We start from the raw sequence: 13,849 nt of genomic DNA, 5'->3' as shown, positions 1-13,849 counted from the left end.
CATACTTTTAATATTCAATTTTACATGAAAATTCTTTATGATATGTGTCTTATCTTATCAAATTTTTACAAAACTTGTATTAATTTAGAAAAGCAAGCTAAAGTTTAAACTTTCTGACTGAATTTGTTAAATTTAATTAAATTAATCTACTCCAACACGCTAGCAAGGCGTTTCTAATTAAATTTCTTCGTATTTTAGCACCAGAATACAGAGCTTTCGCCGATTACAACAATGAAGACGACGTATGGGAATATCAAAGATTTCAACATTACGGATTCAAGACTCCAGGACCCGAAAGGAGGAGTATCGATGGGCTTTTAGCGTTTTTGGCACCTATTGCCGCCATACCAATAATAACGGGAGCTACACTTACCGGCTTAGCAGCCATTCTTCCAGTCATGACATCTCAAAATAGGCCTATTACCATGGGTAGGAGAAAGAGGGACGTCGAACACATCCTCTTCCTGACGTTGACACAGGCTGCAAACCGCACCGTTAAGAGAGATGCCAGGAGAAATTTCCAAGATTTAGACATCATTCAGAAGTATTTAAGACAAGTTAAACCCCACGACGACTATAATGAAGAAGTATTAGCGACTTATCTCGGTTGTAGTGGCATGTTGGACAGTAATAATCACTGTTTGGAAAAGTTAGTATGTCAATTCTCCGATAATACCAGTTCTATGTCACAGCTGGAGAAGGACGTATCGTCGTTGTAAGTTGATTAAATCATTTTATTTATCATAAAATTTCACATATGTCAATATAAATTAACAAGAACGACTGTAATTATTTCAGAGTTAGTAATTACGCATTGTATATTTAAGATTAAAATCTTGTTCCGCTCACAAATTCATTCGAATTCAACTCATATATGTTATCATTGAACTGTTTCCCCGCAGTAGAGAAATCAGAGTTCAATCATTTTTCTAACATTTTTATCAAATAAAAATTGAATCTTTACGATGTAAATATTCTGCTTAAATCGTGTTCGAAAATAAGAGAGTAAGCAAAATATAAAACTAAGTAAAGACAAATCTTATAAAAATAATTGTTGTATTTATTTAAATAGGATAATATACACCATCCTGAACAACAGATTTATAAGCGACGACTTCAAAAACAGAATGAAAAAAGCGGCATTGACAGGAAGAGATCATCCAGGAAAATGCAGGAGATATTATTGCACCAGAACAAGTTATAACGGTCAACGCTATTATAGGCTTACTTAATTAATAATAACAAATTTCAATTCTGTAACGGTCTTTACTGCATTTTTTTTTACGAATAAATGGAAAATATTCATTTAAAAATAATGGATATTTAATTATTAACGAATAAATATAATGTTATTTCTTTATTTCTTGATCAATTAATCAAATTTTATTCTTATTATTGAATATTTTACTAATAAATTTGAATATTTACGGGGCGACCAAAAATCAGTTAACCGAGACTGGGATAAGCTGAATAGCGAACCACAGCACGCAATTACTCCAAACTGGTTTTAGCCATTTGTAAAATGTCTCGGTTAACTGACTTTTGTGCCATCCTGTATTTTCTAATTTGTAAATTTGATAAATAAATATATAGGCCTATATAGGCCTATATAATAAAGCCCACCATCATTTATCTCTAAAAGTTTTCGTATATATTTTCTTTATAAAGTTAGACATCATCCATCTCTAGAAGTTTTGATGTGTTTCCTCCGCGTAAAGTGGAATGCAGCTCACCTCTCTTGCCTTTNCTCTCATTTTTAGTTAAAAGTGTGACAAGGCTCGACTTAAAACCTTAAAAATGTGGGATTGAACTCCATTATTTTCAATTAGAAAATGTTTTTGAAAGCTCTAACACCTATTTATTATCATTTGTTTATACTGTATAATTTCGATAATGTTTCTATTGTTAAATTCTATTAATCGGTCGAGGAGCAATTCAAAACGTTGAATACGGTTGCATTTAATACAATCATTGTAAATTCCTTAATAATATAGTGGCCCAAAAGTCAGTAAACTATTTTAAATTGCAATTAATTAACTAAACAAATTTTTCTTTGGGTTTTTACCAATTTTCTAAAACTTCCATATTCATAGATGTATTCGAAATACACAAAGTGAAATAACGGTTAACTAAGTTTTGGGCCAGTCTCCGTATAATGTTTTAAATTTAAAATTTTAGCGAAAACTATAATGCAGGTGAAAATTAAACAAATTCTAGTAAACTAGATAGGAAAGAAACAATAAGAGTCATGGAATCGAGAAAGCGTAAATAATTAGTATACTTGACCTAGTATTAGGACTACACTTCAAAATGTAAAAGATTAATTCTTATAATTCACGAAACTAAAAAAACAAAATGTTTAGTATTAAGACGTAGACACGTGAAAAGCAATTAAAAAAGTAATACAGTATATAGTTCGGGTTGCTATATTTTATACGGCTAGATTAAAGGGTAGCTAAAGATGATTAACGCTATCACTAATTTACATTTCACTCCGTCCTATCCAAAAACGTAAAAGTAAATGAATTTTTAGTTAACAATCACACACTGTGTTTCCACGTGATCTAGTGTGAGGATATCCGGCTTTAACCCAAAACACTCGGATCCTCAGCACCAGGATCGAATCCGGGGAATGGTCTGTCCCGGACATGTCGAGTCTCTCTCTCATCATCCGGCTGCTTCATTGTGGGCCCGACCAAACTCACCATGAAACTGACAAAAAAGCCCTCTTAGTACTCATAGAGTGAAAAAAATAGCACTCTGTTTTTATTTTTTACATTTTAATTTAAAAATTAAAGCTTTCACATTGACTAAATATTTGCAAATTATAACATAACTTATAATTAAAATATTTAATCGTAAACCATAGCTTTCCGTGAGGAAGAATATGAACTGATAGACCCATATAAGAATAGGCATACGACTGTTCGGAAATCCTCCACTGCCACGAAACTAGTTGCTTAACTTTCCCGGTAATATTTAAAATTTTGGCGGTCCCATCCGTTATCATATTTTATTTTTAAAATTTTTATATTTTTAACTATTACAAAACGGCAAAAAGCTTAATTTTGAGGGTAGGAATGAGTTTTTATTTAAAAAAAAAAAACAATTATAAATGCTAATAACGAGTAAAATTGTCATTAATTCCGACCCTACCGGAGATACATACGACTCCCATTATCTCCCCACCCTCTCGACCTTTAACTACCAAAATTTGATGGCATGGACCCCTAATAAACAAATCTCCGTGCAAAGTTTCAAAAATTTTCGACAAAAAGCACAATGTTGAGTCTTACAGCTTCAAAAAGGGTAAACAAAATTCCTGCTCACACACAAACACTCTAACATCCATACATACAGAAAAAACCCACGAAATTTTTTTGCATTCCTCGACGTTTCAAGCTGTCCTGAGTCTAAACATGAAAAAATCTGGAAGGTCTTTTTTTGACCGATCGCCATACACTATCACTTTGTTATATATAACAGCCGAAAAAGTTAAATCTCTACCTTATATTACTTTCGTATTATGTTTTCTGTATAAAAGTCTAAATTTTTGGATCCCTTCTTTGTCTGGGACCCGAATCAAGTGGATCCACTGGATCACAGGCCTTTTATATAGGATCTTTGTACGTTTACCGAAAGTTGTCGCGAGACTAGAAAATAATAATCTTTTGTCTATTTTATCAATTGTTTCACTCGAATACAAACGTAACCTTAATAGATAAAATCGAATCTTTATATACGTAATATAGCAAATTTACCTGTTAACTTTGTTTAGACAAAAACAGGCTAGCCTAAATGCAAAAAAATAATTTTTACAAACTACAGTAATATGCTGCATTTCAAGTAACGAATATACTGTATTAAAATCTGATTAGTTAACTCTTCTCTAAAAGTAAATAATTTCGTAATTATCAATTAAAATTAATTAATAAATTCAGATTCATTTCTTTTACACGCAATTTATGAGCCGATAATTCACTTCTATAAATCCACCTAAAAAGTAAACGATACAATATCACATAGCACTACCTCGATTTTAGGCATATAAATAGGTATTGAAATACGAAAATAAGCGTAGGTAAGTTATTTAATAAGTTATTGAACAATTTCTTTCTTAACTACATCAAACAGAAATTAATTAATTACAGATCACGAACTGGTCACGTATCATATTTACTATCAGACAGACACATACACTTGTTAATAATAAATTCTTCCTGGATCCCGAGTTTAATTTTAGAAATTAGGAAAAATGTTCCGCCGCGTAACTTTGCTATTTATTTTATCTTTCTTTAATGTCTTAATTATAGATCGATAAATATATCATCCGAAATTTTTCACGAAGGTCAACATTTTAATAAATGACCCGTTATATTTATTATATTTTTAAAAATACATTTTTGTATACGATAATGTGTACGATAATGAGTTTATTTTAATTAATATTAAGTGTATAATTTATGCAATGCATTAAAACAATACGTCTAAGTCATGGGCATTGAATAAATAAAAATTGCTTTGTTTGAGCTTAAAACTTTTTTATCTTTTTTAAAAATTAAAGTACAGATCGATCAAAAAACTGACCTCTCAAGATTTTTACATTTTTTGGACTCGGGGAACGTCGAGAAAAGCAAAAAGTTGAGGGTTTTTTTTTTTTCTGTGTGTATAGAGTCGTAGGGCAGGAGTTTTTACCCAGTTTGAAGCTTAATAGATCCTGTACCTTTTGTCGAAAATATGTAAAATCTTGCGAGGAAGTTCGTATGTTAAGGGGAAACGTTTGTAGAAACTTTCGGAAAAATCGGACCAATGCTACGGGAGATATGACACTCACCACTTAATATAAGTTATCCCGATACAATCTGAAGATTTAAAGGTATTGGTAGCAATTATTAGGGATGAAAACAAAGAATGTCGTGAAAGTCCAGCAACGCCGTTGCCAGCTGTTTTTTTTTTTTTTTTGTAGTAATTGTTACTAAGTTTAGTAGAAACAATAGCTTTGATAAAACTTAACAATTGGGAAGTGTAGTAATTTAATAAACAGTAATATGTAAATATTTTATTTTTTATTAAGTTTTGCTGTACGTGCAGTACCTATAGAGATGAATGATACTCGAGTACGTAAGTTAAGTTATAAATAAAATCGATACGTAGTACAGTACATAACTTTGATAAGTAAGTACTTACTGCTTCCACGTACCGTATTTATGGACAGACGTCACGCATACGCTTATAATTTTCACAGCGCTTAACATAAGCTTAACTTCTTCAGATTAATTGGATCGAAAACTATATTAAACACACCGATAAAAATCCCGGTAAATAATTTTATGTAAATTCGACAAACGTTTTCGATCTTACGGAAGATCTGTTTCGGGTCAATAACATTCTAAATTGCAATACATAGAAGCTGATTTCAAAATCTTGTGTAAGATCGAAAACGTTTTTCATATTTACATGAAATTATTTACTGGGATTTTCAAGGTTTTGATTGGTGTATTTGGTTGTAAGCTTCAAGAAATGATAGCTTCGGTCAAACGTGCATTTATTTAATCCGTAATTTGTAAGTCGTAGTTTGTATATTATAAATACATAGCGCCTGAAACTATACTTTTTATGGATTTTATGCCGTTGTGCCCTTACAAACTAGTAAGAACATCTACATAAAATACGGAGGGAATTTGTTACAGAAACGAATTTAAAGCGGGCGAAGATATTTATCATTTATCATCTCCACCCTCTAAAATAGGATAAAAACGATGTAAAAGAGTATTTTAAGATTTGTAACCTTAAAATACTCTTTCGTATCCGTCGACCGTTACTAATGTTAGTATTTCGTATAGAAGACAATTTTGGACTTATATTCTCTAAACTAAGTGGACCATTTATTTATAGTCACGCTTTCGTATGCGACGAGTCCACGTCCTTTATTTGACCAGATATATCGTTTAAGCGTGACAATTTCATTATAACAGTGCGTTACGCATGAGTTAAAGGGTTCTTGATGGTAGTTTTTCTTTTCCTTCGATGTTTTATGAAGATGAGAAGAAGCTTGTTACAGTAGAAGTCATTAGCACTCAAAGTCTGCATTAACACAGCTAAAAAAAAAACAGGATCCCAACAGGAATTATCCGGATTGTCATGTCAGCATGGAAAGAAGGTTTGTATTAATTATGTTTAATTAATATTGTTTTTACAGTGTTTAAATTTAACGCTTAATTTAAGTTTTCGCGATACTTCATTGAGTGTAAATTTAATTTTATAATGTTGTATAAACTTAAATGTGCTAGACTTAAGTTTCATCTAAATGAGCAGATTCATCATTCGAATTTTTTAAATAGTAACATTGCAATTTTTTAATTGCGTTAAAGTGTCGAGAAATAAAGTAAATGCACAAACTAACTTGGTAAAGTCAAAAGTATACACGAAAGTTGTAGGTACAGTACATACGTAGCCTGTACAAAGAACGTAATTAATTTTATAAATAGCCAATTAATTAGCCATCGGACGTCGTAATTAACAGGATATAAACACACTGTTTTGAGAAGTTAACAGTGAATTTTCTCAAATTATTCGCAGTTAAATGCATTAGTCTAAATGCTGTAAATTCTGCCTATTTACGAAAATATAAACGTGTCTAAATCGTTGAAGAAGCCTATTGTGGGGTAGTTTTCTTGTAAAACTTATTGGTGAAGATGTTAACTAAGGCTAACAGTGCACGAATGAAGATTTCCAATTTGAAGAATAGATAGTGGAAAACACTGCATTAATCTGGCCGATAACATTGTTTTGAGAAAAGCTTAGCTCTAATATATTACAACAGATACGAATAATATTGCAACAAGAACATTTCACATTGCCGTAACTTATATTTCGGCTTTTCAGAGCTATCGGGAAGAATTATTGCTGGCAGGTGTTAATCGTTTTCTGAAGTTCGGGGTCATCAAAGTGGGAAAAGAAACTTTGATTTATTTGAAAATAAATAATTTCCATCGAGTAAAGATCGGTTCCCGATGAAAAAGACACTTTCCATGTCTTTTGGAGTGGTGAAGAAAAACAGATAAAAGTGTGTTTGGTGCACAATTTTGATGAAAGCACATTACACTAATGGACTAATAATTGTATAATCGTTTAATTATTCTTGAACATTTACTTGAACAGAGCTATTTTTATCTTGTAATTATGTTTACGTTAGTGATTTTCAAATGTAATTCACTGTTTTTTTTCTAGAGTCCAATTCTTGACATAGTTCCAAGATAGTTAAGCATTGTTTTGAGCCATGACATAAACAATATATTTATTTATTTATTTATCGAACGAATGTAGGCCTGTAAAAAGTCCTTCATCGTATTAATAAAATATACCAATTTTTCAAAATTGAACAGTACTAAAATAATAGAAATGAAAAAAATTCTGTAAAACACAGCACTTCTGGAGAAAACTAACCACAAAATTCCTTAAAAACTAAAAAAAAAATGTATAGCAGTTTAGTTAACTTTCACAATACAAATCGTATCACGAAGTAACTATCTTCTTTAAAACAGCTTATCATACTTTATTATAATCTAGCAATAAATACTTTAATAATAACATTCTGTGTACTGTATCGATTATTTTTTCAGAAACATCGAGTTCTCACAACGTAAGTATTTTGAAAATGAATCTCTTTAAATTTAGTTTTTACTTATTATTTTTTAAATGTAAAAACATGATGTGAAGCGGGTGGGATCAACAAATAGGGGGACTTTATCCCCTTTCTCGAAAAACATAAAGATACGAATGAGAGGCGAAATGGGGTGAAACTTTGGGCTCCGTCTCGCTTCTTTCAGTTCCTATTAAAACACGAATACCTAATTTAGTAGTCTAACTGAATAGATTGACAATTTGCCTAACGGATTCTCAATTAAAATCCTTTTAATTCTGTTGTAATTAAATACGATTCGTTTAAAAAGTCAAAAATAAATGATGGCGTATAGTAAGGCACGTTACAGACTGATGTCTCTTCATTCTATAATATAATGTAATTTCTAGATAAATAAAATAACTTAATAAACTAAATATCGTTGAAAATTTGCATTGATTTACCGATTAAAAATATATAAATCAATAAAAGTCATAAATGACAAAGTAATTAAATGCATTCTTCTAATTAGAAAACTGGTTTATTTTGTGACCGAAAATATAGAAGTTTTAAAACATTTTATCAAAACATTTTAAACACAAACAAGCAATTATTTATTGTGACCTGATTGCAATACCTGGCTGCAGTTTTTAATCATATATTTTATTTATTTAATGTAAAATATATGCTCGCTGCTTCAAATTAATACTGTTCTCTCTTGGCCCGGTGTATCATACTTTTCCTATAACAATAGAGTCGTGTCGTTCATCTATTCATCTATTAACTGCTTTCAGGGGAAAAGTCTTGAATTGAAATAACGGAACTTCTTATATAGTTAATCGGGCCTTCCTGTTCCTAAGGTTTCCATATCTGGTCTCAGCTTTTATCTGTCTGACTCCATTCTCAAGATTAAGGAAAGACAGGCGAACAGACGGACAACATTTGGAATTTGTAGGTCTACAGTTTTTTTCAAATTGCAGCCCAATAAACATCATAAAACTATAATATACTGTTGAAAGTAAACTATGTTGTGTATAAAAACTTCTTGTCTCAATGAGTGTTGATGAACGATTCTCAAACACTGTGTAGATTCTGTTTATAATAAACATTCTAATTGATAAACATTGATTGACCTTTGGTATGGATCTATAACAGGTCAGTTTCAAAAATTTGAAAAGGAATTTTTATCTGTATATAAGAATTTTTATGTATTCGCGTATGGCTGATGAGAGTCTTTTGGACCGAAGTGCATATCAGTAATTAAGTTGAATTCCGTCGATAGAAGTGTCATTTTGATGTCCTCAGTTGCAGTGTGATAAGTCTCTGTTATCTCTACTACACAGTGCTTGAGATTCATTCATCAACAGTAGACTACGTTTATACGGTCTGCTTTCAATTCTTTAACACTCTTCGCGTATACAAGCCAATGTTATATTCGCAATGTAAATCTGTATCTTATATGAAGGAAAATCCACTTCGTATCAACTACCGCACGTAAATAAATAAATAGATAAACAGAACATTCTAAATGTATTTGTGACAATTACGTCAATGGAGACATCCATTTATTACGCACTAACGCTCCATTCCACAACACTTGTCACTTTCTGACAAGCGCCGTAGAAAGGAACAAATAAAAATCGAGTGAATATTTATGATTTCTGTAAATAAAACATTTTATAATTATCATCAATGGAAAGTCGTATTCAATAAATACGGTAGAATCCCAGTTATCGGAGATCCGATTAAACGAGGAGATCCCGAAAGTGAACACTAACTAGCTTACTTTTCTTCTATTGTAATTCATAAAAGAGTGTTTAAAACGATAGCACGTCGCCTTTTATCATCGAAGTTCAACAAATCGTTCGTATTAATTAATATTAAAATATAACTGCAATAATTATTCTTAAAACTATCGTGCGGTACGTACGAGTTAAGTGCATAATAAACGATGTAAAATCTTTGTTTCTTATATATAGGCTAATTAAATTCGCTAAGGTATTAAAAAAAAAAAAAAGACTTAAAAGGTGAAGTGAAGGCTTGAAAGTTGAATTAGAAAGGACGTCTGTCGTCTTCCAATTTTAAATAGAATATACTATTTAATCACAAATACGGGTCAGTCGAAAGTCAGAGGATTTTTAAAATTTATAATTTCATTCATTAAAGCATTGTTAGTTGTGTATTTAACACGGAGGATCGTATTTCTAGCTATTTCTATTAGGTTTTTAAGCAATAAAATATTTGAATAAGGCGGCAATTTCGTTTTTCAAGTGTTAGGTAACTGGGGGGGGGTCACACCGTAGGTTACGTTGGTAAAAGTAGCATCAATTAATGCTTCTTTCTACTACAATTATTGTCAAACGCACTTATATTGTGGCAGCGCGTTGTTTAGAATAAATAAGCCTGCGACCGTACAAAATGACACGAAATTTTCTGAAAATCTTAATAAAAAATTAGTAAATATTATAGTAAATTTTGATGAGGTTTTTGTCTTTTATTACATGAAACGTGAGGGAAATTTTTAAAGAAACATATTTAAATTTTTGAAAATCGTTACAGATTAATAATGTCGAACTGTTATTGGCTGGCATTCTTTTGCTTATTCATCACGATGGTGATGTCACAAGTAACCGTAGTGACCAAATTTTCCGATAACTCGACAAAAATTTTAAGAAGCAAACGTTCTCTGGGATTAGAAGCCTTAAATACGAGAGAAAGGCCAGCGGGTCGATACTTCCCTATTGCTTTGTATTCCGTGACGCATCGAAGACCGGGTGAGGCTATATATATATATTATATTACATGTTAGTCATAATTTCGCTCAACAGATGGCACTATTTTAAAATATTACATTTATAACACTTGTAAATATTTTATTAAAATTCAATATATCAAAATGTAATCCTTTGTTGTTATATTTTTGAGGGTTTTACATCCTGGTCTGCTTTAAAATTGTAAAAAAAAAAAAAAAAAATTATTTTATAGTGTCGCCATCTGTCGAGTTTCGGTATAGTCAAGTTAGATAATAGCGTCGTTTTTTAATCCGATCGATCGTTTCCTTTTTTAGGTAATCGATTGTCGTCTAGAAGAAAACGTCCGGAAGTGTGGGAGTACAGAGGTCAATACTTTTACGGTTTTCGACGTAATCAGAGAGAGAGAAGGACTCGTTTGTTGGTCGCTACTCTACCTATATTATTGGCACCGCTTTTAAGTTTAATCTTTACTCTACCCGTTATTTTACCAATGGCCGTGCAACCTCTGTTACCATCCGTTAATTCGGGGAGGAAGAAAAGAGCAACCCAACCACCGATCGGTAATAGGGAAGAAGAAATTAAATCCGTAGCCCATTATCTGCATAAAGTTAGATACGACGAGAATCAGCAGGGCCGTCTGGTCGCCAATTATCTGCAGTGTAACGGCTTACTCGACCCCGAGGATCACTGCATGGAGCGACTGTCCTGCGAATTTGCCGATCCGAAAAATGCCCACGCTCCCGAACTAGAAAAGACGGTCACCTCCATGTTAGTAACCACTAATTCCTTTTTATCAGTAAGCAATCGTAATATACAGGCATTTATTAAATCGACATCTATTGTATTTTCCCTGCCGTTAACGTGATGGGATTATCGTGCACATTTACGTTAAATCGATGTCATTTGTCTTTGTTAAAACCTAAATAAGGACGTCGAACTTGACGGAGAAATGTTACATATTTACTAACTAACAACTTAGCGCTATATCGAGGTGTAACGAATATTCGATTTCTATACGTGGTCAGTCGTACAAATTTAGAGAAGTTGACCGCGAAGTTCGTATCCGGGTCCGATCTTCGCGAGTGGATTTCTTGGGAATCTGAATAAATCCGTGGCCGAACCACTCACGATAATAAAGGAGGTAGCTCGAAATAACCAAGTCAGCCAAATATCCGCGGGTTTTATGCGTATTTAGAAATGTTAAGCCTCCTCCTCGGCATCCATTGCGGATCCGATCAATGATCAGGAAGAGGTACGAAGAAAATTGATAGAATTGTATTAGGTCTACAATTTATACGTAGAATTACTGGTCTAGTTATTTTTTAATTAAACAATCGAGATAAGATTCTAAGTGTTTAGATTTTTAAATTAAATCTGACTTATTATCACTGTTTACAGTATTTATGATTAGAGTGATGGTGATTAAATTATTTATATGGGGGAAATTATAACTGAATGAATTCTTTGTATCTAGAAATTTTGCAAAATTTCTGAGGAAATTTCCTAAATATAATATGTAAAATTAGTGTTTGCATTTTCTTCAAAATCCATAAATTTGTTCCTTATTTGTATAAGAAAAATTTGTATAAGAAAAATGGTATTTTTCTTATACAAGAAAAATACCATTTTTCTTGTATAAGAAAACAGCTTTTTCTTCTTTCGCTGCTTTGAAAAATATAAAAAGTAAACGAATAAAACAGAATAGAATTTGTCCCGTGATTAAAAATTAGGCTCTTTTTAAATTTATAAAAAGAAGTTTAGGATAGCGAAGAATTTTGTATCGACTACGTAAAAAAAAGAAGCAGGGAATAAAGTATAATAAAAATTCAAGCTGTTAATTCTCACGGCCTAGATCAAAGAAAACTTTAAAAAAATTATAATCTTTTAAAATATTTTAATACCATTTATTCCGTAAATTTATTATGTTTAATTATTTTTATATAAATTTCTTTAAATTATTTTTAATAACAGCTTAATATTTTTTATTATTTTGAATATTTTCGCTCTGTCGCAAGCCGTTGGTTTAAACGAATTAATTAAATATAATAAATACTTATTATATTTAGATTTAACTGGTAAAATTATTTAATGGTGCGCGTTATATCGCTTAATATCGATAGCCATATCCTGTATCGAGTGCATTGTATAAGCGCTCGATATATCCATATTGATGACGTTATAATTTAAATTTTACAATTGGAACATTTAGACCTACAACAAGAATTACCCAGTTTAGTGATATCTGTTTATACCAATTAGTTGTATAATAAATAAACGGAAGTTTGGCATCGGCTTAAATATAACATTATCTTTAGTGCATACATCAACAGCATCGTAGTGAGTTTCTATTACGTAAATGCAGACACAGATGTAACGTTATGACCGATTTGTGTCACATTGGAGTAAAGAATTTAGGATACGATAGTCTATTATTACGAGCACAATAAATTATGGATTTAATGAATATAACGTATAATAGAAAATAACATTTGTAACAAAATACAGTAACTTCGTATAACGCTCAAAGTATTATTCGAAAGAAAGCGCTGGTATTCCCTTTTGGGCTCTCTATCGTCTGAAAATCCAATAGAGGTGAGACGAAGATCGGACCCATAATGAACTTTTTAAAATAGTTTTCGCCTCGTATGTCTTATTACATTTTAGGTTCCTGTAGTATACTAGGCTCGAGCCAAATGACTCCGCTAGCTCCTTCAATCTGGACCGGACAATATTGGCGCTATAAAAAACACTTTAAAAATTCCCTAGTTCGATTACTAATAAATATTTGATAGAAGCCCGATGTAAATAAACGATTTCGTCATTCCTATAATTTTTTAAAAATTATATTGACTAAATTTTGGGCCCCTTTACGTCCCTTCTAATAGTTCGTTAGTCCCTGTCTACCCGCAATTTAATAATTAAAATATTTTTTTAAATATCCTTATTCAATATAGTAATAAATATTATTATTATTATTTTTATATTGTATAGTTTATATATTTTGCACCTGTTAAAAAATTTTCTTTTTATAAATGTTAATGTATTTTTCAATATTTGCAGATTGCTGGGACACATCTTGAAAAATCCTTTCATTCCCCAAACTTTCAAAAAACGTTTGAAGCTGTCGGCTATTTACGGAACTCGTCGCCAAGGGCAGTGTAATCGCTTCTTTTGTGCACATATGGACAACTGAAAAATAAAAAAAAAATTCCCTCTTTACTCAAAAGTTCTCTTTGTTTATCTTTTATAGAAACTACGCAATACGTATTACTCATTCAAATATGTATATATTTCTTATTAAAAAATTTAGTTTCATTTAAATTTAATACGCTAATTTTACTCTGGAAATTTATTAAATTTACTATAAAATTTATTCGATTTTTAAAAAAAAAAATTCACCAGGAACACGCGCTCATTTTATACAAAAATACGGTGTATTTTCTTGATTTTTTTTATTAGCTGAATACTGTATATT

General features: G+C 31.3%; 1 protein-coding gene across 1 annotated transcript; it reads left to right on the top strand.

The window, feature by feature from the left end:
• The first annotated feature begins 617 nt into the window (after window positions 1–617).
• On the top strand, window positions 618–13,635 carry LOC111629260. Its single transcript, XM_023373143.1, has 7 exons — window positions 618–715; window positions 1,073–1,197; window positions 6,099–6,160; window positions 7,623–7,642; window positions 10,181–10,395; window positions 10,689–11,142; window positions 13,435–13,635. Exons 1-7 carry the CDS (start codon window positions 618–620, stop codon window positions 13,565–13,567), a joined length of 1,107 nt encoding a protein of 368 aa, XP_023228911.1. The 3' UTR covers window positions 13,568–13,635.
• Window positions 13,636–13,849: the final 214 nt, after the last annotated feature.

Source organism: Centruroides sculpturatus, unplaced genomic scaffold (genome assembly GCF_000671375.1).
Source record: "Centruroides sculpturatus isolate CEXI.00-Female unplaced genomic scaffold, Cexi_2.0 scaffold514, whole genome shotgun sequence".
NCBI lineage: Eukaryota > Metazoa > Arthropoda > Arachnida > Scorpiones > Buthidae > Centruroides > Centruroides sculpturatus.
This window is presented reverse-complemented; position numbering and strand designations above follow the sequence as displayed.

Coding starts and splice junctions, on each gene's coding strand:
- LOC111629260 (XM_023373143.1), top strand. CDS start 618: ATGTTGGACAGTAATAATCACTGTTTGGAAAAGTTAGTATGTCAATTC. Junction 6,161..7,622: donor CATGTCAGCATGGAAAGAAG/GTTTGTATTAAT, acceptor TTATTTTTTCAG/AAACATCGAGTTCTCACAAC. Junction 7,643..10,180: donor AAACATCGAGTTCTCACAAC/GTAAGTATTTTG, acceptor AAATCGTTACAG/ATTAATAATGTCGAACTGTT.